This window comes from Tamandua tetradactyla, chromosome 20 (genome assembly GCF_023851605.1).
Source record: "Tamandua tetradactyla isolate mTamTet1 chromosome 20, mTamTet1.pri, whole genome shotgun sequence".
NCBI lineage: Eukaryota > Metazoa > Chordata > Mammalia > Pilosa > Myrmecophagidae > Tamandua > Tamandua tetradactyla.
This window is the reverse complement of record NC_135346.1, coordinates 57,485,346-57,508,827: the sequence shown is the minus strand read 5'-3', so window position 1 is coordinate 57,508,827 and position 23,482 is coordinate 57,485,346. Positions and strand designations below refer to the sequence as shown.

Sequence of the window (23,482 nt, the reverse complement as noted above, 5' to 3'; positions counted from 1 at the left end):
CCAAACATCCACTTAAAAAAAAAAAACATTGATGAGTAGTGTAGTCTCCATTACAAAAATACTTTAAGGGTGGCAAAAGAGAGAGAGGTGCCCATAGCAAATCATTTTAAAACCTCTCAATTGGGTTCACTCAAGATGATTGGCCCTACTGCACACATCCCAGTGAAAGCTATTCAGAGATATGATGCTGGAGAGTACCAATCATCTGGTCTCAGTGGGCAGGAAAAGTGGCTTTAAAAAATAAAAAATGCTATCCATGCAACATATTGTCAGGAAAGACACATCTACTGCCATACCATTGAAGCAGAGTATTATATGTAGTGAACTGGTAGAAAATTTTACTCACAGAACCAGAGTGACTCAACATGTATTAACGTATATCATAAAATAACCTTACTTCAGTTATCTACATGGGAATTCCTTTGGTGACCACTCATTTTTCAATCAACAAAAGCAAATTCACACTAGAAGTGAATCATATTGGCAAATTCTTTTATTTAAAAATCCAGCCTTATACCTTACAATGGAAATCACATCAGAGAGAAACCATATGAATACCATCTATGTGGGAAAGCCTTCAGTAGTATTTAAAATTTTAGTCTACATGAGAGAAAAAGCAATTGAGAGAAACCCTATGAAAGTCTTACATGTGTGATAGCCTTCACTTAATGTTCTCCCCTGAGATAGCAGGAGAGAATTCACACTGGAGAGACACCTCATGAATGTCATGTATGTGGTCCACCCTGAGACAACATGAGTGAATTTATATTGGAGAAAAACCTTATGAATGTAATCTTTGGGGGAAATCCTTCATCTGATATTCTTCCCTGGAATGACATGAGAGAACCCACACTGGAGAGAAACCATATGAGTGCCATATATGTGGGAAAGCCTTCATTCACCATTCTAGTTTATATGATGTATTAGTTTGCTAACGTTGATAGAATGCAATATACCAGAAATGGAATGGCTTTTAAAAAAGGAATTTAATAAGTTACAAGTTTACAGTTCTAGTGCTGAGAAAATGTCCAAACTAAGGTACAAACAAGGGGTTACCATCACCCAAGAAAGGCTGATGCTGTCCAGAACAACTCTGTTGGGAAGGCACATGGCTGGCGTCTGCTCATCCCTTGCTCCTGGGTTCCATTGCTTTCAGCCTCTGGTTCCTGTGGGGGATCCTCACTTGGCATATGTGGGCCTTCACTTAGCTCCTCCTAGACACAACTCTTGGTTCTGTCTTGCTTAGCATCTCATGGGAAAGGACATGGCAACATCTGCTGGGCCCTGCATCTCCAAATGTCTGGGTCTTGTATTGGCTCTGTTAGCTCTGAAGCAACTGTTCTCCAAGCATCTGCATCTGTGTCAGCTCTGAGCTCTCTCCAAAATGTTTCCTCTTTTAAGAGACTCCAGTAAACTAATCAAAACCCACCCTAAATGGGTGGAGTCACATCTCCATCTAATGAAAAGGCCAAACCAACAATTGAGCTCATCACATCTCTATGGAGATAAGCTGATCAAAAGTTTCCACCTTACAATATTGAATCCAGATTAAAAGGAACAGCTTCCCCCACAAGATTGAATCAGTATTAAAACATGGCTTTTCTGGGGTACTTAATATTTTCAAACTGGCACACATGACATTGGAGAATTCACAATGGAGAGGAACCCTATAAATGTCATCTTTGTGGGAAAAGCTTCACTATTTGTTATGATATTTGTGGGAGAGTCTTCACACATTGTTTTGGCATTAGAACCAGGAGAGAACTCACACTGGAGAGATACCAATAAAAAAAGCATCTATGTGTGGAAATCTTAGTTTATTTTTATAAACCTAAGACAACATGACAGAACTCAAAATGACAGAAACACTATGAATGCTATATATGTCATCCTGGCTATTTTTATCAATATAGCACAATTCGTACTTGAGAGAATCAATTATGAATGTCACCTATGCACTAAAGCCTTTAGTAGATGGTCTGATATACAACATGAGATAACTCATATTGTACATTAGTTCTGAAAGTGGAAGGGTCTTCTCCCACTGATCCACCAGATAGAAGCCAGAGGATTCAGCCCCTTGAGAGAGTGCCAGAAAATTCATGCGGGAGAGGTTATTCATCATACATTACACAAAATCATTTATTGATACAGCAACACTTGCAGGGCAAGTGAGAATTCACACTGTATAAAACTCTTATCAGTGTCATGAATGAAGGCATGTCTTTAGTGATCACTCATTGCTTAGCATTAATATTCTTATGCTGAGGGAAAAACAGTCCTAAAGTCAATTTAGGAAAAGCTTTGGCAGGATTTCACATCAGAAAATTCATAGTAGAAAATAAAATGCTTTATATGGACACTTTAATATGCAATAGATCAAAAAGCAAAAAATTTTGATCAAGAATTACTATTGAAATTGTGTAGGACTGCAATGTAAGATTTTAAAGTGGCATAGGTATACTGAATGATGAATTTTGTAAGAAGCAATATGAAGTGAAATTAATTCAAAAGAGTAGTACTGAAAATCTAATATGTTGGACACATTCTAGTTTTCTTTTTATGCAACACTAAACACAAAGATTTGAATCAATCAGAAAAGAACTTTGAATGTTAACTCAAACATTTAGAAGAAAAGATTATTATTTTAACTCTTATCTTAGGAGTATAATATATGTGCATGACCAGGATGAAAACAAACATGTAAATAAACACACTCTAGAAGTAGAGTCTTGTGGTACAAAAATATAGTGCTTTTAAAATAACGTTTAATATTGCTATAAAAATTTAGAAAGGAATTAAAACATGAAACTATTTAAATAAAATAAAAATGCATCAATCATGGAGAATTTTTGGTTCATTGGCTAGAGAATTCTCCAGGATCCAGAATTCATCATGGTGTCACTTCTTATATTAGTATTTAACTGAAAAAAGGACTTTGCCAACAAAAGCATAGAGATCACACCAAACAAGGACATGAAAGTACATTGAAGGCATAGGGACTGTTCAGTTTTTCAGAATTCCAATTTTCAGGCTATCCAGTATTCAAGAGGAAGGCACCTGCATCACCTCCAATTTGGAAACAGATGACCTTTCCGGTGATACCACTGCAACCCATGCCACAAATCACCCCAGGAGAGTGCATTCTAGTGAGAAAGAGAAAGATCAGTTGGTTATATTGAGATTGGGATTTTGCATTTGTAGCCTAAACAGGGAACTCCTAAGACCTCCACTCCCTCAAAGCTCACAATTTCTTAAATAAAATTTCAGGGCCTTGTTTCCCTTTAAAAAAATAAAAACAAACAAAAAATATCTCTCAATTTTTTTCTTCCAAAGTCCTCTTGGTTATTCTGGCCCTGAGAACCCTCCAATCTCCCCTCTCTACCTAGTGGTGGCTCACACTGCTAGTTCTACCTGCTCTCTCCTAGGTCCTCTCCCATGCCAACATTTTACCAATCCCCTGCTAACATTTTAAAAATTATTCTTTTACTTTTATGCAGAGCAATTCAGTGCTCTCATATCCTTACCCTGCATACCTGAACCCATTCTGATATGTAGAGTGGGTAAGGCCTTCAGTTTTACATATTCAAATTCTTCAGATAGCATTTGGAGTTCTGCAGAGCAATATCTTTGGTTTGTTTTAAAGTATTCTTATGGCTACTGTGATGGTTTGAAGCTGTTATGTACCCCAGAAAAGATCATATTCTGTTAATCCTTCCTGTAGATGTAAACCTATTGTGGGTGAGACTCTTTGATTAGGTTATTTCAGTTGAGATGTGACCCACTTCATTCAAGGTGGGTCTTAACCCTCTCATTGGAGTTGTTTATAAGAGGATAATAGACATACAGAAAACAGGGAGAAAAAACACAGAAGCTAAGAGAGCGAGGAGCTAGAAGAGAGAAACACACAGAAGCTCAGAGAGGAGGCCACTGCAGCCCAAAGCTGGAAGCAATGAAACTCAGGAGAGAAGGACCAGCAGACATTGCCGTATGTTCTACTATCTTCCTACCAGTCTTCAGGAAGAAGGTATCACCTGTTGATGCCTTTAGTTGAACATTTTCATGGCTTAAGAACTGTAAGCTCATAAGTTAATAAATCCCAATTGTAAAAGCCAACTCAGTTCTGGTATGTGGCATTTCGTCAGCGTTAGGAAACCAAAACAGCTACCTCCACTATAAATGGCTTCCTAATTTTTCCCTTTACACTTATCAGAACTGAGGTTCTTATATTTTAACAAGTGATTTGCAGAATACTGAAAAAAGTCATAAAAGAAATGAAAGCCACAACATATAAAAATACAAAAATACAAAGAATCATACAACATGGAGGTTTCAGATACTAAGAATCAAACTGTAGGTTTTGGAATCAGTTGTAGTAAAGAATTTAGCCTTACCCCTTCCCCTGCCCCCCCAACCCCCTACCCCCGAAAAAAGAGGTCTTGCCTTTGCTTTCAGCATCTGGGAGGTAATCGCTAAGCTCTTTGTATATCATGCCTGATGGGACTGACTTAGTATAGTTTGGGGGCCATACCATCAATGTGATTTAGGGTAGGGACCTTGCATCAGGCCAGATGGCAACACTGCAATTTAAGAGAGGAGCTGTAGGTCATATGGTATCAATGAACATGTGGAGGGGCTGAAGATTATGATTAGGCACACAAGCTATCAGTCATGCCTGTGTGATGCAGTCCCTGTAACAACTCTGGATCCTGAAGCTTGGGTGAGCTTCCCTGGTTGGCAATACTCTGTGTATTTTGCCACAAATAGCTATGGGAGAGTAACACTATCATGATTCAGTGGGGAGAGGACAAGAAACTCCATTTTTGGTACCTTATATGTCTCTTCCTTTGGTTGATCTTAACTTATATCCTTTCCCTCTAATAATTGTAACCATGAGGACAGTTCCGTGTACTCAACAAGTTCTATGAATCCATCTAGTGAATTGTTCAACATTGGGTGGTGTGGGGAATCTCCTGAACTTGCACGTGGTGTCCACAGTGAAGGCAGCCTTGTGTTGACTGTGATTTCTCTAACTTGGCAGTCACCCTAACTTTCTAACAGTCACATCTAAGTTTGAGTCTTTGCTCTGTCAAATACCAGTTATGTGGCCTAGAGCAGGGCATTTTACCTCTTTGTCCTTTAGTCTCCTTACCTGTGATAGGAAGGTATAAATCCCCAGCGGATGTAGGAAACCGTTGTAAGCCAGCATATGAAAAAGATTCCTGAAAAAGAAGGGTAAGGAGGGAAACCTGGACATGAAAGAGACTCCTACCCCAAGATTTCAGTGACTGCAGTGGTATTCTCTGAAGTATAAAAAGCTTTGTAGTCTCCAAGGATTTCTGGTTGCAATAGAGTAGAGAAAGGAAGAGGGTAAAGAAAGGACCTCATTTTTTAAGGCCCTTCTAAGAGCCACATGCTTTTTATGTGGACTCATTGAGTTTTCAGAACTCTGTGACACCCCCACCCCCACCCATGTGGCTAATAGAAGTGTAGACTGTCAGAACCTGTTTATAGGTGTTTTGGCAATATCTAGCCAATTAAAGTGCATATGTGCACAATGAAGTTTGTATATAGATATTCACTGCAATATTGTTTGAAAAGCAAATTAATAGATGCTAAATGTCCATTATGGGAATCAGTTAAGTAAACCATGATACATCCATATCATTAAAGACTGCATCCAGTGAGAAGAATTTAGCAGCTATGCATATACCAATAAGGAATGGTTTTATATATACATACATATGTATGCGTGTGTGTGTGTAATGATTATGTATACTAGGAATGGTATATCAAAAGCAAGTTATGTAAAGAATTCTACACACATCTACCTACCTCCTCCAAGGTGCTTGCTTACACATACACTATCTCTGGAAGGCCACCCAAGATATTTAAACATATTTGCTTTACAGAAGGGGAATTTGGGAACAAGGGAGAGAGAGAGATTTACTTTTTACACTGCTCCCTTTTGTGCTTTTTCCATTTGTTACCAAGTGCATGTTACCTTTATAAAACCAAAAGCATGTGGCTCTTAGAAGGGCCTTAATAAATGAGGTCCCTTTCTTTACCCTCTTCCTTTCTCTACTCCATTGCAACCAGAAATCCTTGGAGACTACAAAGCTTTTTACACTTCAGAGAATACCAATGCAGTCACTGAAATCTTGGGGTAGGAGTCTCTTTCATGTCCAGGATTTGGAAGGAGGTGGGCAGAACTCCTGAGCTATCCTGCCACCTTGCCTTGCCTCTGCCAGGGTCATGAAGTTTTTCTCTGTGGTGAGGGAGGGCAAGTGGACCACTGCCAACGCTGAGGGAGCCATGGTGATGCCAGCCCAGCTTCTCCTCTCCCTGCCAGCCCCGACTTCAGCTGCTCAGGCTGCTGGAGCCAGAGCACAGCCTGGGCTGCTTGAGAAGCTATCTGGAGGACAAGGATGAGGAGCTAGCAAAGGAAGAGGAGGAGGAGAGATAAGCCGCGCTTATCGCTGAGGCTGGAGGGATGCCAACTGGACTGGGAGGCTGAGCAGGTGCTCTTGATTATCTTCTCTGGGCTGACCCCACACATCTTGTGTTCCATTTGTGAAGGTTTCTTAACAGACGCAATTATGTCACAAAATGTCTTCATATGTTTTGTGAAAGCTGCAATGTAAGACATTTTTACTATAGCAACAGATTCTAAAATGCAACATCATCACAACCTCTTTATAACATACGGTGGACAGTTACCAGATATAGCTTACAAATTAGTGGTCCATCCAGAGGAAAGAGATGAAAAAGCAAATGCATGATTTCTATAAGGCCTGGAAGTACCTAAATCTGCTGCTCCACATCCAAAACCTTCAAGTAAGGGAAGATCTAAGAAAATCCTGGAATCAGTGTTTTAGATTCTACCTGAATTTGATATTGTCTTTATTACTGGAGTTTACTGGTCTAATGAATGCACAGGACAGTTTAAACATTTAGAAAATAAATGTGCCCAAGTTTCAGAACTTGAAACTAACTATTGGGCATGCAAAAAATATTCCTCAGAAGAAAAGTGGGTCTTGGTCCAGCTTGTCAAGTAGCTGTCACCTGCCGTGGTCACTTGTTGGAGCAGTACCAGACTCCAAGGCAAATCTGACATGTGATAGATGATGCAGTTGTTCAAGGTGGTCTGCTTGTCCTTCACTATGGTCTTGTTTTTCTTTTCTGAAGATAACTTGAAGATTTTAGGAATATTATGAGGAGAGAAACAAAGCAAGGAAGCCTCTGAAATACTGCATTTCACCAAAGATTTATTTGATGTTATTACTATCAGTTCATGCTGTTTGAATTAAAACATCAATTTTCAGCACCAAGAACCAGAGTATTTGTAAGTGCAACTTGGAATTAGGGCAGCCATCTATTTTTACAAGAGACTGTATATAAAAAGCATCCATAGCTCAGGGAACACGTTCCAAAACATTTAATAATAATAATAATAAAAAAAAACCTTGTCCTTTCAAATACTTTGACACTGATTTTGCTTCCTCATCTCTGAGGCAAATGAGTTACTGCTTTCTTCATCGAGTCATGTCTTTTTCAAGTTGGTGGTTGGAGTTCTCAGGGATGGCATCAGTTCATCACTCATCCTTTCAGAAAAGAACTATGTTTCTGAACTGAAGATACAAAGTCTGTCTTTGTTAAACTACATTTGTGTTCTCAGACAAAGATAAGAATTATGATCCACTTTTGCATATCGCCATCATAGTTTGAATATATACATACAGTAGTAAAATGTACATAGCATGGAATTTTCCATTTTATCCATTTTTAAGGGTACGAGTCAGTGGTATTAATTGCATTTACAATCCCGTGCAAGCATTACTACTGTCTATTTCCAGAATTCTACATCATCTCAAACAGAAACTCAGCACCCATTGAGCAATAACTCCCCACATTTCATTGCCCCCGAGACCCTAATGACCTTGTTTTTTAAAAAAATCCAGGCAACACTATTAAAGAGATGCTAATTTAAATTTAAAAGGGATGAATTAACATCATTCTGTGTGAAGAATGTGGGGTTTGTGGCCTGTACCATAATCCCTCAGTGTAATAAGATTTCCCTACTATATCTTACAACAAAGTGTGCCTCCTTTTTATTCTTTGTCTCATTAACATTCATTTTATTTGAATACATAGTGGTCATTGATACCTTGTAATGGCACTACTTCTGAGAGTAATAGCAAATTTCAGGTGAATCTGAGAAGTTTACAGAATACTTATTCATTGTTTCCTCGTTAAGTCAGTTAAATGCTATTTTCCCATTATTTAATCAGTGGTATAAAGGATAAAGGTGTTTGTAAGCACACTCACTTGCATGCAAAAGACATCAGTTTTAAGCACTATTTTGCTTAAATTTAGCATGGCAACGTGCTCTAAAGGAAATATTCTGTAGACGTTGTTTCACAGCCAAATTTCCAACTCTGTATAGAAATGATTACAAAATTGGACAAGTATTGGCAACTGTTTTGTAAAGAAGTTGAGTCAGGTACATCTTTTTAAATTTAAATAAAATTTGTTTTAACCTACAAAAATTGTTCTTTAAGCTTTTTAGAGATAATTGTAGATTCACTAAAGACGTGTTTTAAATCAAATTTCCATTTGCTTCCTCACCACCGAAAACTTCCCGCACCCACAACCCTCCTCTAGGGCCTTGATGAGGGTTGGCAGCTCACCATCTCCGTCCAGCAAGCAGCCGCGGGACAGCTAGTCTAAGGGAGGGGTGCCGACAGGGAAACGAGTGGATGGGGTGGGGGGCCCCGGGTGGACATTTACTTTTCACTTCTATATCCGTCATAATCAAGTGTATGTTGTATCTTTTAAAACAAAGGATTTGTTTTTAAACAAATCGTCAGGTTCCTCCTCAAGACTTCTCCCCTCCCTCCGCATAACTGGAGACCTTTTCCCGAGTCAACGCACTGGCGGGTCTTTCTCTGAGCCTTTTGGTCTAAAGGGAGAGGGTGAAATTGGGAACAATGCTAGAAAAAAAAGGTATTTTATTTATGGGGAAACGGGTTTAGAAGGGTAGGTTTGGCTCCCTCCCTCGATTAAATAGGGATTCATATATAACTACCAAGGAGTAGGGGAGGAGGACGATAAAGCCCCTAAAATCCTCTGAAGATTGTAAGGTAAACGTGAGGAAGACTCGCCTGTATTTGAAAGCGCAAAGGCGCGCATGCGCTGCATGTCGGGATTTGCAGCCTCTTACGAGACGGCCCTAATGCGGCTGCGCAGAGGCCTTCTGGCTTCCGGGCGCATGCGTACGGCGTCGGCGGCGTCCGCGTTGTAGTCCTCAGGGATGTCGGCATGGCTGTCCCTGCGGCCACTATGGGCCCCTCGGCCCTGGGCCAAAGCGGCCCCGGCTCGCTGGCCCCCTGGTGCTCAGTGACCAGCGGCCCGTCGCGTTACGTGCTTGGGATGCAGGAACTGTTCCGGGGCCACAGCAAGACGCGCGAGTTCCCGGCGCACAGCGCCAAGGTGCACTCGGTGGCTTGGAGCTGCGACGGGCGCCGCCTGGCCTCGGGGTCCTTCGACAAGACGGCCAGCGTTTTCTTGCTGGAGAAGGACCGGTTGGTGAGCTTCCAGGGCCCGGCCTAGGCCAGGAGAGGGGCTGTGGTGGGAAGGGAGGTGTGATGGCGAGGAAAAGGGTGAAAGGGAGGGTGGCGTGAGGAGGGGCGAGGGAAGAGAGGGGGTGTGGAGGGAGTGTGATAGTGAGGAAGGAATGTGTGCTGAGTGGATGGGTGCAGGTGGGGAGGGGGATGAGGACGTGATGAGGGGAGGACTGGGGTTAAGTGGTGTTCGTGATGAGGACTGGATAGGGGCTGCAGTGGTAGGGTGGCGGGGTTTGTCACTGGCGGTGAGGTGGACCTCTATGAAAGTGATAGGGCGTCCTGGGGAAATGAGCAGGTGCGCTGCGGGCTTTGGAGATGGAACAAGGATGGAAAGCATGAAAGAAGGAGGAAGGCTAGGGATGGCAAAACGGTAAGAACATTTTGTGTAACCCATCCTCAAAAAAGTTCAGAGTAATTGAGGAGTAGGGAAGGGGAATATTGAGAAGAGTTTTTGAAGAAAAGGCTGGGAAGAATTGGATTCCTTTTAGTTATCCAGATCCTTTTTGGTTGCAAGATAGCATGGATTGAAGAAGATTTAGAAGTTACACGTGGAGGGCAGGTACATCCATGTGAAGTGACATCTGAATTCTATTCTTTCAGGTTAAAGAAAACAATTATCGAGGACATGGGGATAGTGTGGACCAGCTTTGTTGGCATCCAAGTAATCCCGACCTCTTTGTCACTGCATCTGGGGATAAAACCATCCGCATTTGGGATGTGAGGACTACAAAATGCATCGCCACTGTGAACACTAAAGGTGACAGTTGAGAGGGAACAGTTGGGAGATAAACTACTTTTAATCATTCAACAAGTATTTACTGAACAGCTCCTTGGTGCCTGGCTCTGTGCTTGATGTGGAACATCCTGAGCTGAATAAGAGAAAGGCACATTCTCCAGCTCTAAGAATCTCATGCCTTGTGTGAAGAGACGTATGTGTTGCAAAGCTAACATAATATAAAGTGTTCTTCTCGTAATGGAAATGTCTATAAAATGGCTACTCAGAATAGACATGCTTAAGACTGCTTAAGACAGGAAAGGCCTTACAGAACTTAAGCTGACAGAGTATTCATAGGAATTTAGTGGTCAGGGTACAGTGGGAGAGGAAGTTATAGGGAGGGGGCATGGGAGAAGCAGTTTTAGGAGGAAATAGCATGTGCAAAGGTATGGAGAATTTGGGAAAGTATTGATAGTTTAGAATGGCTGGAACTTATGTTGTCTTGGTGACCTAGGAGAAAATGACCAGAAAGTTGTACAGTGCAGTTACAGGCTCTGTTCTTCATCAGACACTGTCCTGTGAACCTTGAGACCATTTATTATATTTTACTGGCTTTAAGATGTCTGGTTATAGGATGCACCGATATGTTATATACCCTTAAGAAAGCTGTCAGGTAACCATGATACACCCAAAATTATGGGATGAACCCTAATGTATTTTAAAATGCATCATAGATATTACAATTTGAACAAATAGGCATCTTAGAATCTGTGAGGTTGATTAACTTTTTAATTGATGTGCTCATTGGAGTTTGTTAATAAGAGTTATACCTGAAGGTGAAATGGTTCAGTACTTTCCTGAAGTATACAGCTGGTGGTGCATGAAGGATTTAGGTGGTATATGGAATAACATTAAAATAAGGTTGTGTATGTATTTTAATATCTGTTAGAAGAAAATAGCCATTCGTAGAGTTTATTGCTAAAAATGAAGCTAAATTTGTTTAAGTAAAAAAAATTCTGTTGTCATTTTCAAAAACAATATTGAGTAAAGAAAAGTATAGCTATTAATACATGGATAAGATAAAAATTGTGAAGGTGGCATGTGAATGAAAAGTTTGGGAAAAGCTGGTATAAGAGAGAATAAGGGGCTTTGTGATCAAACCTGGGTTTAGAACTTGATTCTCTCACTTAATGCTTTGACTCTTTGGTTAGTCTCTCTTATCTTTCATTTGTTCATCTGTAAAATGAGTATAATATAGTATACCTTTGTGAGGACCAAATGAGGAAATCCCCTTCCCCTGACTAGGACATCAGTGAATGAACCTCTGAAGGACAGCTGTGGTCTTCTTTCTAGAATAGCAAAATAATCTGGAGGATTATGGACGAACAGGTTATCATGCTGATTATATCTGGCTTCCCAGGAGAGAACATTAACATCTGTTGGAGTCCTGATGGACAGACCATTGCTGTAGGCAACAAGGATGATGTGGTGACTTTCATTGATGCCAAGACACATCGTTCTAAAGCAGAGGAGCAGTTCAAGTTTGAGGTCAATGAAATCTCCTGGAACAATGACAATAACATGTTCTTTCTGACAAATGGCAATGGTTGTATCAACATCCTCAGGTGAGGGAATTCTAACTGAGGGGATTGTCATGCCTTCTATTTTTTAACTTTTTTTAATGAGAGAAGTAGAGGGTTTAATGACATAGTGCATAAAATAAAGGGTTCCCATTATCACCCTTTATTAATACCTTGCGTTAATTTGGTGTATTTTAAAAAATTGATGAAAGCACATATTTATAATTATATTATTAACTGTAGTCCATGGTTTACAGGTTCATTGTTAGTGTTGTATAGTCCCATGGAATTAAAAAAAAATTTTTTTATGATAACATACAATCTGGAATTTCCCCTTTTAACCACTTGCAAATATATAATTCAGTGCTGTTAATTATGTTCCCATTGTGTGTCCATCACCACCGTCCATTACCAAAACTTTTCTAGTATCTTAAATGGAAACTCTGTTCAATTTAAGCATTAACACCCTATTCCCTTCCTCGCCCCCATCCCCTGGTAGCCTGTATTCTAGATTCAGACTATGAGTTTGCTTATTCTAATTCTTATTGATGAGATCATATAATATTTGTCCTTCTATGTCTGGCTAACTTCACTCAACATGATGTCTTCAAGGTTCGTGTCATGTTCTCTCAAGTATCAGAACTTCGTTCCTTTTCAGGACTGGATAATATTCATGTGTGTATATACCGCATTTGATTTATCCATTTAGCAGTTGATGGACACAAACCAAGTGTGCAATTGTGAATATTGCTGCTATGAACATCAGTGTCCAAATATCTGTTTGAGTCTCTGCTTTCAGTTCTTTGGAATATATACTTAAGTAGTATGCTTGGGTCATATGGTAATTCTGTAATTAACTGTTTGAGAAACCGCCAAACTGTTTTCCACAGCAGCTGCGCTGTTTTACATTCCTACCAATCCTCAGTTGGGAGTCTAGTCTGGGGGACTGTCAAGCCTTTTAGAATAATGTATTCATTTGTAAATATTGATTGAGCCCCTCCTATGCACAGGGTGCTCTGGTGGATACAGAGATGGATTAGATGTCCTAAAGAAACCTTATGGACAAATAATAAGGAATCCTAAATCTATTGAGTACCTTTGAGCCAGGTACCTTGTATTTTACTGAGTCCTCACAGAAATCCCAGGGATATGCTCCCCATTTGACAGATGAGGAATCTGAGGCTCAGAGAGGGTAGGTCACTAGTCAGCTTGTGAGCATGGAGTTGGATGCACCTTGAATTATGGCTAACTTTTAAAATTTCACCTTAAATATCTCTTTCCTTCTAGGGAAGCCATCTCCACCACCCCTTTAGACAACCCCACCCCTCCAAAAGTTAGAGGCTTATTCTATGCACTTCCTGTTGGAAGCACTTTTCACTCTATGTTGTAATTGTGCATTTACTTGTCTCTATCTCCCACTAGACTGTAAGTTCCATGGGGGTAGGGACTGTGTTGAATCCCTAGCACCTAGCCTAGTTCCTGCTATCCATCATAGGTTTGCAATAAATATTTCTTTGAATGAATGAAATTGTGAAATTGCAATTCAGTTCTGTCTGATTCTATTCTTTCTACTTTATCTCAGGTGAGTAATGCAAGGCAGGGTGAAAAAGGTTCTGTGTTAGGAAGGCTGGGAATTTGCTGTGGAAATCCCAAGGAAAGGAATATAATATTGACTGGGGATTGGAAGAGTCTGCTTCTGAACTTGATCTTGAAAGATGAGTAGAATTTTAAGAATTGGCAGAACAGGCATGAACAAGCATGACCTGTTTTGAGAGTAGTTAGTAGTTAGTATGTCATGGTTGCTGGGGAGCAGTAGCAGAATTATATATAGAAAGTGTATGATAATGGGAAGGTGAATTGGAATTTAATTTGAAACTATGAATTCTGTGCTTAGCAACTTGGGTTTTATTTTGTAGGGAGTGGAATCACAAGTTTTTCTTTTACCTTTTTAAATAAAACACCATGTAACACCATCCATGTTAAGAAATAGTACTTTGCCAGCTACCTCAGAAGTCTATCCATATCCTCTGTCTAAATCACAACTCTTTCTCCTCGAAAGTAACCACTGTCTTGATGTATAGTAATCATTTTCTTGTATTTTTTTTATAGTTTTATCTCCCAAGTATACATTCCTAGATACTCCAGTCTTGCCCATTTAAAACAAATACATGTCTTTTGAGTCTGTTAATTAAATTAAATCCCTCTCCATCATTTTCTTTTTCTTATAACTCTTCTGTTGAAAAACTAGGCTTATCAACTTATGAAGAGTCTCCCAGTCTGGTTTTTGCTTATTCATAACATCTGCTTATTTATTTGTTGAAATACTTTTTATAAAGAGGTACTTCCTGTGATCACTATTGGGTTACCCAATAGTATCATAAATAGTTATTTCCTAATATATAATTTAGGAAGGCAGGATAAATGCTTCTTTCCCTTTGTCACCTCTTTTCAAGATAATAATATTCGTATCACCTCCACGATGACCGGTTAATTTTTTTTTTTAAGAAACAATATGAACTCATGTATTTAAACATAGTTGTAATGTTCTAGACTGTTGTGATTATTATCCTTATTGAAGCTCAAATATCCCGTCTTTGGCCAATAGGAGCCTCTTCAAGTTAATTCCTTTTGGTATAATCCTAGTAGTTTTCTTTTTCTTGCTTTCTGGTAGGACGAGCTGTTCCAGATTCATAGATCTTTAATCAGAAAAATTTCTAAGAAACCCTCCATTGTTTTACTGAGAAATAATGTTAGAACAGGAATGTCTACTGCTGCTGTGTTTATCATTGTTTCTAGGCCTTTGAGTGGACAGAGCTAGGAAATACATGTATTTATTTATTTATTTGTATTTATTTATATGACATCATACTGATGACTTCCAATTAAAATTCGTGACAACAGTGATTTTACTTCACCTCTTCTATAGTAGAAATTTATGTTGATGATTTCTCTAGTCATTTTGGTTGTAAATGTGCTTTCCCTAGTTAAGATTCCGCAAGAAGGGTTCATGACAAGAATGTTCCCTGAGTTCCTACTTATTAGTATAACAATTAAGAACTTATTACTTATTGTATCATGTTTATTATTTGTGATTTATATGTTCAAAAGTCAGTTTTGCTGGCTATAAAAATCCTTATATCATATTTTCTTTTTTTTGATTTATCAATTAAAAAATTAACAACAAACAAACAAAACATTGATATTCCATTATATCATATTTTCTTGCTTGTGTATTTTGAATATGTTAATCTATTTTCTTTTGAAAAAAAACTTTCCTTTACGGTTTTGTTGTCAGATAATCTGATGATCATCTAGTTTTCCTTATAAGACATTTACCTCTTTTTCCTAGCTACCTTTAAAGTCCAGTATATACCTTGGTGTTAGTCTAGGTTTATATTCTCAAGTATGTGCTGAAGTAGTGTACTCTTTCAATATGTAGCTTGAAATCTTTTTTTATTTTAGGAAAGTTTTCTTGAATTATGGTTTTTGGTTTGTTCTGTTGTCTTACGGTGCTTTTTCTTCTTCATGGTCTTTTCTCCATCGTGCCACAGTCCTCGTCCTGTAGACTGATTGCTGTCTTATTTCTCAGTTATCCAGAGTTGAAACCTGTGCAGTCCATCAACGCCCATCCTTCCAATTGCATCTGTATCAAGTTTGACCCCATGGGGAAGTATTTTGCCACAGGGAGTGCAGATGCTTTGGTCAGTCTTTGGGATGTGGACGAGTTAGTGTGTGTGCGGTGCTTTTCCAGGTAAACAAAGCTGCCAGCGCTTTCCTTGTTGGATACATTAATTTTGTTTTATCTTATGTGAAATTCTGCTGTTCTCTTCCTGGGGAATTCTAATCTCTCTTTCCACCCTTTGTTATAGGCTGGATTGGCCTGTGAGGACCCTCAGTTTTAGCCATGATGGGAAAATGCTGGCCTCAGCATCGGAAGATCATTTCATTGACATTGCTGAAGTAGAGACAGGTAACTCGGGCCCCTGCTACCTTAATGAGAATCTTCTCTTTCATTAATGGCCATTAGGATTTCTTGGGGGTCATATGTTTTCATCTGTGTGCATTGTTATAATGAGTTTGTTTCCTTGTGACAAGTTTATGTTATGACTTTACAGTCAAGAAATGAGGGGACAGAGGGTTAAGATCTGAGGGAACATTATTTAGGAAAACATTTTAGAGTTTATCAACTTTGAGTTCTTCATTATAATGAAAAAATTTAAATACAGAAAAGTAGGAATAAGGAAACAGTCACCTGAGGTCCTACCATCTAATGATCACCTGTTTTTTTTTTTTTTTTTTTTTTTTTTAAAGGAAAGACAGAGAGAAGGAAGGAAGGATAGAAGGAAGGAAGGAAGGAAGAAAGGGAAACATCTTTTAAACATTTTCTTGTTTTATTGTATTCTGTTTCTCCGTTTTTGTTACATGGGCTGGGGCCGGGAATCGAACCGAGGTCCTCCGGCATAGCAGGCAAGCACTTTGCCCGCTGAGCCACCGCGGCCCGCCCAATCACCTGTTTTTTAACGTCGGATGTATTTCTATTTTTTGCCTATATATAAACTTAAAATATATATGTATCTTTTGTAATTTAGGGAATTATCAGAGTAGATGTGCTTTACTTTAAAAATTACAAAATAGAACTTGATAATAGAAAAATGGCAGGAGAGTATTCAGTTTACAAAATAATTATTTTTAATTCTCAGATTTGTATTTTATTTACTTACTTATTTATTTTTAATGTTGTGCCAGCATTTTTTGTTGCTGTTTTTGTTTGTTTTAATATATTTATTGACAAATCTTCATGCACGTACAGTCCATACACGGTGTACAATCAGTGGCTCATAGTATTATCACGTAGTTGTGTATTCACCACCATGATTATTTTAAGAACGTTTGTATTACTCCAGGAAAAGAAATAAAAAGCGGCGGGTGGCTCAGCAGGCAAGAACGCTTGCCTGCCATTCCAGAGGACCCGGGTTCGATTCCCGGTGCCTGCCCATGTGAAAAGAAAAAAAAAAAAGAAAGAAAAAACTCATACATCCCATACTTTTTACCTTTTCCTCTTGTTGACCCCTAGTATCTCAGTCTACCCAATTTATTTTACCCCTTATCCCCCATTATTTATTTATTTTTTATGTAATGATTTTTACTCATCAGATTTATTTATTTTTTAAAATATTTTTTATTATAAATAACGAACAAACATACATTCTTGACATACATTTTTGACATACGAACATTTATTTTTTTAACTTTTTTCAAATTGAAATATATGTACAAAAAAGCGATAAATTTCCAAGTACATTTTAACAAGTAGTTATAGAACAGATTTTAAAGTTTGATATGGATTACAGTTCCACAATTTTTGTTTTTACTTCTAGCTGCTCCGCGACCAATGGAAATATCAACATAATGATTCAGCAGTCATACTCATTTGTGAAATCCTATCTTCTCTGTTATACTCCTCCTTCTCTTTAAATAACATACATAAAAGCAAGAAATTTCAAAGTACATTGCAACAATTAGTTGATGAACAGATTTCAGAGTTTGGTACTGGTTACAATTCCACAATTTTAGGTTTTTATTTCTAGCTGCTTTAAGATGCTGGAGGCTAAATGAAATAACAATATGATTTGGCACTCATACTCTTCTGTTAAACCTGACTTTCTCAGTATAACTCCACTATCAACTTTTTTTTTGAAATTTTTTTCTTTGTTTTTTTTTTTAACTTTTTATTGTTAGTATAACAAATACAAAGCAAAGAAATAAAAAAGCAATGGTTTCCAAAGCACTCTTTAAAAAGTGGTTACAGGATAGATCCCAGAGTTTGTCATGGGCTATCATACGATCCTCTACTATTTTTCCTTCTAGCTGCTCCAGAATATAGGAGGCTAGAGGGCTTCAATACTTTTTTATCATCACAATTGACTTTTTTCCTTCTTTTTTTGTGAACAATAACATATATACAAAAAAGCTATAAATTTCAAAGCACAGCACCACAATTAGTTGTAGAGCATATTTCAGACTTTGAAATAGGTTACAATTTCACAATTTTAAGTTTTTAGTTCTAGCTGCTCTAAAATACTGGAGACTAAAAGAGTTATTAATCTAATGATTCGGCAATTCATATTCATTTGTTAAGTCCTGTCTTCTATGTATAATTCTACCTTCTCCTTTGATCTTTCCATACCTCTCTTTGGGTTGTTTGGGCTATGGCAATTCTAAATTTTTGATATTGGAAGGGTCTGTCACTAATATGGGGTAGGAAGATTGAACTCTGATGTTCTGGAGAGGCTGAGGTTTCAGGACTTATCTGGACCAGGAACCCATGTGGAGGTTGTAAATTTCTGGAAAGTTACTGTAGTGCCTGGAACCCTTGTGGAATCTTATATATTGCCATAGGTGTTCTCTAGGACTAGCTGGAATGGTCCTGGTTGGGGATTGGCAGGTAGGTTATGAGAGGTAGCAAGGTCTACCTGAAGCTTGTATAAGAGCCACCTCCAGAGTAGCCTTTCCACTCTATTTGAACTCTCTCTGCCACTGATACTTTATTAATTACACTTTTTCCCCCTTTCGGTCAGCATGGAATTGTTGACCCCATGGTGCCACGTCTGAATTCATCCCTGGGAGTCCTTTCCCACATCGCCAGGGAGACTTTCACCCTTGGATGTCATGTCCCATTTCAGGGGAAGGGCAATGATTTCACTTGCAGAATTGGGCTTAGAGAGACTGAGGCCACATCTGAGCAACAACAGAGGTCCTCCAGAAGTAACTTTTAAACATAGGTAGTCTAAGCTGCTCCGCTGCTTACATAACTTCACAGGAATAAGCCTCATGATCGAGGGCATGGCCTATTGATTTGGGTGTCCCTGAAGTTTGACACAGTATCAGGGGATTCCCTGATGGTAAGGTTGAATAGTTTTTCTATTATTAAAAAGACTAAATCTAGTTTCTCTCCCCTCCCTCAGGGGACTTTGCCAATATTTTTTGATTATCTACTTAATGAACTATAGGATGTTTCCAGACATTACAAAACAGATTTATTTTTAATGTAGCTTTATTGTTTTTGGAAATGAGTCCTCTTAGTGAAAGAATCCAAATGTTGTAGAAAAACATCAGAGAAGAAAGTGAAAATACTTGCAGTCCACTATTTAAAGAATGTTATTGCTATGAATAACATTGCCCGGAGCACTGTCCCCTATGTAGACATGTGGATCCTGTATGCAGTCTTGTGTTCCTGTGAAGCAGGGATTCTCTCCTGCTGCCCTGTGACCTGTGGGCCTCACCTAGCAGCATGCTACTGGCTCTTCTCATATAATGGTCCCCAAGCTCTACTGTTACTTTTAATGGGGTTTAGAATTCTTTTGAACATAGCAGAACATACTTAACTATTCTCAACTATTAAGTGATTTCTAATCTTTCCACCACTATGAATACTGTTCTGATGAGCATTCCTGTGTACTCGTTTTTACTCATGTGATCATCCTTTTGGGTTAAACACTTGAGGAGGGTTTGCTGGATTCAAAAGGATTCACATTTTGTGGAGGACCAAACCACCTTGCAGAAAGTTTTTCTCAATGTATGCTCTTAGCAGGAAAAACATGAATGCGCATGTTTTTCCCATGCCATCTTTGTGCAAGTTTTTCTTTCTTTTTTTTAAAACACAGTTTTATTGAGAGGCACTCACACACCGTAAAAACTTTCTGAAGTATACAATCACTGGCTCACAGTATCATCATGTAGTTTGCATACATCCCCATTGTCAATTTTAGAACATTTTCATTACTCCAGAAAGGAAATAAAAATAGCAGATAAAACCCAAATTCTCCGATACCCCTTTTCCCTCCCCTCCCAGCCCACCCACGCATTGACCCATAGTATTGGTGTGGTACATTCTGTTAACTGTTAATGAAAGAATATTAAAATATTGCTTTTAACCTTAGTCCATAGTTTGCAGTAGATACATTTTTCCCCATGCATCCATCTATTATTTTTTTAATGTTTGTTCTCCCTATTATTTGTTTATTTTTAAACCATATGTTTTATTCATCTGTCCATACCATACATAGAAGCAGCATCAGACACAAGGTTTTCACAATCACACAGTCATATTGTGAAAGCTGTATCATACAGTCATCTTCAAGAAACATGGCTACTGGCGCACAGCTCTACAGTTTCAGGCACTTCCCTCTAGTCTCTCTAATACACCTTAGACTAAAAAGAGGATATCTGTATAATGCCTAAGAATAACCTTCAGGATAACCTCTCAACTCTGAAATCTCTCAGCCGCTGACACTAATTTTGTCTCATTTTTCTCTTCCCCCATTTAGTCAAGAAGGTTTTCTCAGTCCCTTGATGCTGAGCTCCAGCTCATTATAAGATTTCTGTCCCACATTGCCAGGGAGGTTTACGCCCCTGGGAGTCATGTCCCATGTAGAGAGGGGGAGGGCAGTGAGTTTGCTTGCTGTGTTGTCTGGGAGAGAGAGATATGCCACATCAGCAACAAAAGAGGTTCTCTGGAGGTGACTCTTAGGCCTAATTTTATTTTATTTTATTTTTTTATGCATTCATCATCATCATCATTTCTTAGAACATATACATCAATTCAGAAAAAGCAATAAAAAGAAAACAGAAAAAAAATTCATACACACCATACCCCTTACCTCTCCCCTTCACTGATCACCAGCATTTTAATCTACTAAATTTACTTTAACATTTGTTCCCTTTATTATTTATTTATTTTTAATCCATATGTTTTATTTATCCATCAATAAGGTAGACAAAAGGAACATCAGACACAGGACTCTCTCAACCAGTCACACTGCGACAGCCAAATCATCATACAACTATCTTCAAGAAACATGGCCATGGCCACGGGAGCACAGCTCCACATTTTCAGGCAGTTTCCTCCAGCCTCTAAACAGGGGATATCTATTTAATGCTTAAGAATATCCGCCAGGATAACCTCTCGACTCTGTTTGGAATCTCTCAGCCACTGACACTTTATTTTGTCTCATTTCACTCTTCCCCCTTTTGGTTGAGAAGATTTTCTCAGTCCATTGATTTGAATTCCAACTTATTCTAGGATTTCTGTCCCACGTTGCCAGGAAGGTCCATACCCGTGGGAGTCATGACCCACGTAGAGAGGGGGAGGGCAGTGAATTTGCTTACTGTGTCAGCTGAGAGAGAGAGGCCACATCTGAGCAACAGAAGATGTTCTCTTGGGGGTGACTCTTAGGCCTAATTTTAAGCAGGCTTAGCCTATCCTTTGCGGGATTAAGTTTCATATGAACATACCCCAAGATTGGAGGCCTATTGGCTTGGCTGTCCCCACTGCCTGTGAGAATATCAAGAATTCTCCACTTGGGAAAGTTGAATTTTCCCCCTTTCTCACTATTCCCCCTAAGAGACTCTGCAAATAATTCCCTATTCACTGTTCAAATCACTCTGGGATTTATCTGGGCATCACTGTGGACAAACCTACAAACGCAAGGTTCCAAGTACTATGGTTTTCGATTAAGCTGTCCACATAAGTTATATTGGAAATGCACTAGTAAAAATATAAATTTTGTACCAAATAAACATTTTTTGCTTGTCTCACACATACGTTAAAGTTTTAAAATATTAATTACCATCTATTTTCAGCACCCTGCATTATTGACATCCTTTATACTTCCTCATACAGAAACATTTTTAAATTTGCACATTTAGTCACTATCATTATACACTCTAGGCATTCCTAGATTATGCCATCTCAGTCTTGTCTATCTTTCCTTCTGATTTCATTTGTGCCCCCAGGCCTCTTCCCTCTATCATTCTCACATTCAGCTTCATTCAGTGTTGTAACATTATTGTATTATAGTTAGGTAGTATTGTGCTATCCATTTCTGAATTTTTACAATCAGTCCTGTTGCACAATCTGTATCCCTTCAGCTCCAATTACCCAATATCTACCCTTTTTCTATCTCCTGATAGTCTCTGTTACCAACTGAAATTCTCCAAGTTCATTCTCTAATGTCAGTTCATATCAGTGAGACCATACGGTATTTGTCCTTTTGTTTCTGGCTAATCTCACTCAATATAATGTCCTTAAGGTCCATCCATGTTGCCACATACTTCAGGACTTTATTCTTATAGCTGTATAATATTCCATCGTATATGTATACCACAGCTTGCTTAGCCACTTGTCTGTTGATGGACATTTGAGCTGTTTCCATCTTTTGGCAATTGTAAATAATGCTGCTATAAACACTGATGTGCAAATGTCCGTTTGTGTTCTTGCCTTCATGACCTCTGAGTAGATACCTAGCAATGGTATTGCCGGATCATATGGCAATTCAGTGCTTAGCTTCCTGAGGAACCACCACACTGCCTTGCACAGCAGTTGTACTATTTGACATTCCCAACAACAGTGGATACGTGTTAGGCCTAATTTTAAATAGGCTTAGCCTATCTTTTGCAGGGAGAAGTCTCATATGAACAAACCTCAAGATGAAGGGCTCAGCCTGTTGATTTGGTTGTCCCTACTGCTTGTGAGAATATCAGGAATTCTCCAAGAGGGGAAGTTGAATTTCCCCTCTTTCTTGCCATTTCCCCAAGGGGACTTTGCAAATACTTCTTTATGCACTGTTCAAATCACTCTGGGATTTATTGGGGTCTCACACTGGGCAAACCTACAAAATCTCGTGCCCTATTCAAGGTTCCATGTACTTATGGTGTTCAATTAACCTGTCTGTATAAGTTATATTAGGAAATGCCCTAGTCAAAATATAAATTTTGTAACAAATAAACATTTTTTGCTTTAGTCTCACACAGAAGTTGAAGTTTTAAACTATGAATGATCATCTAGTTTCAACACCCTGAAATATTGACCTTCCTTTGTTCTTCCTCATGCAAAAACATTTTTTAATTTGTACATTTGGTTACTATCATTGTACACTCTAGGCATTCCTTGATTATACCATCTCAGACTTTATCATCTGTCTTTACTTCTGGTTTCATATGTGCCCCCAGCTCTCCTCCCTCAATTTTTCTCGCATTCAGCTTCATTCACTGTACTTACATTATTGTGCTACAATCAGGTAGTATTGTGCTATCCATTTCTGAATTTTTACAATCAGTCCTGTTGCACAATATGTATTCCTTCAGCTCCAAGTACCCAATCTCTACCCTATTTCTATCTCCTGATGGTTTCTGTTCTTAACTGAAATTCTCCAAGTTCATCATTAATGTTGGTTCATATCGAGACCGTACAGTATTTGTCCTTTTGTATATGGCTAATCTCACTCAGCACAATGTCCTCAAGGTCCATCCATGTTGTTACATACTTCATAACTTTATTCTGCTTTACAGCTGCATAATATTCCATCATATGTATATACCACAGCTTGTTTAGCCACTTGTTTGTTGATGGATATGCAAGTTTTTCTTAATTATTTACCTTACCTAACACATGTAAATTATGATTTAATTCACATGCAGTCTTGCAGAAATATATTAAATATTGGCTGTCTTAGTTCAGCAAAACAATCTTGTGTTTTTTGGTTTCATATTCTGTATAATTT

The 23,482-nt window shown here is 38.6% G+C and overlaps 1 protein-coding gene, 1 long non-coding RNA gene and 1 pseudogene across 6 annotated transcripts in view; 2 read left to right on the top strand and 1 right to left on the bottom strand.

Moving 5' to 3' along the window:
• Window positions 1-2,782: 2,782 nt before the first annotated feature.
• Window positions 2,783-8,773, bottom strand: LOC143664148 (uncharacterized). The gene is made up of 3 exons (XR_013166348.1): window positions 8,691-8,773; window positions 5,153-5,222; window positions 2,783-3,146 (listed from the first exon to the last, which is right to left on the bottom strand). It is a non-coding gene; the product is annotated as an uncharacterized LOC143664148 (long non-coding RNA).
• On the top strand, window positions 6,256-7,697 carry LOC143664739 (polycomb group RING finger protein 6 pseudogene; annotated as a pseudogene).
• A 492-nt stretch (window positions 8,774-9,265) lies between the features above and the next one.
• Window positions 9,266-23,482, top strand: part of THOC3 (THO complex subunit 3) — an 87,441-nt gene continuing 73,224 nt past the window's right edge. For 3 of the 5 annotated variants that reach the window (XM_077137695.1, XM_077137696.1, XM_077137694.1), the window contains exons 1-5: window positions 9,266-9,588; window positions 10,227-10,383; window positions 11,762-11,966; window positions 15,511-15,672; window positions 15,791-15,891. In XM_077137695.1, coding sequence (XP_076993810.1) covers window positions 9,322-9,588; window positions 10,227-10,383; window positions 11,762-11,966; window positions 15,511-15,672; window positions 15,791-15,891 — 892 coding nt within the window. In that variant the 5' untranslated portion in view covers window positions 9,266-9,321. The remainder of the gene's footprint in view (window positions 9,589-10,226; window positions 10,384-11,761; window positions 11,967-15,510; window positions 15,673-15,790; window positions 15,892-23,482) is intronic. The other 2 variants (XR_013166347.1, XM_077137693.1) reach the window with 1 other exon arrangement.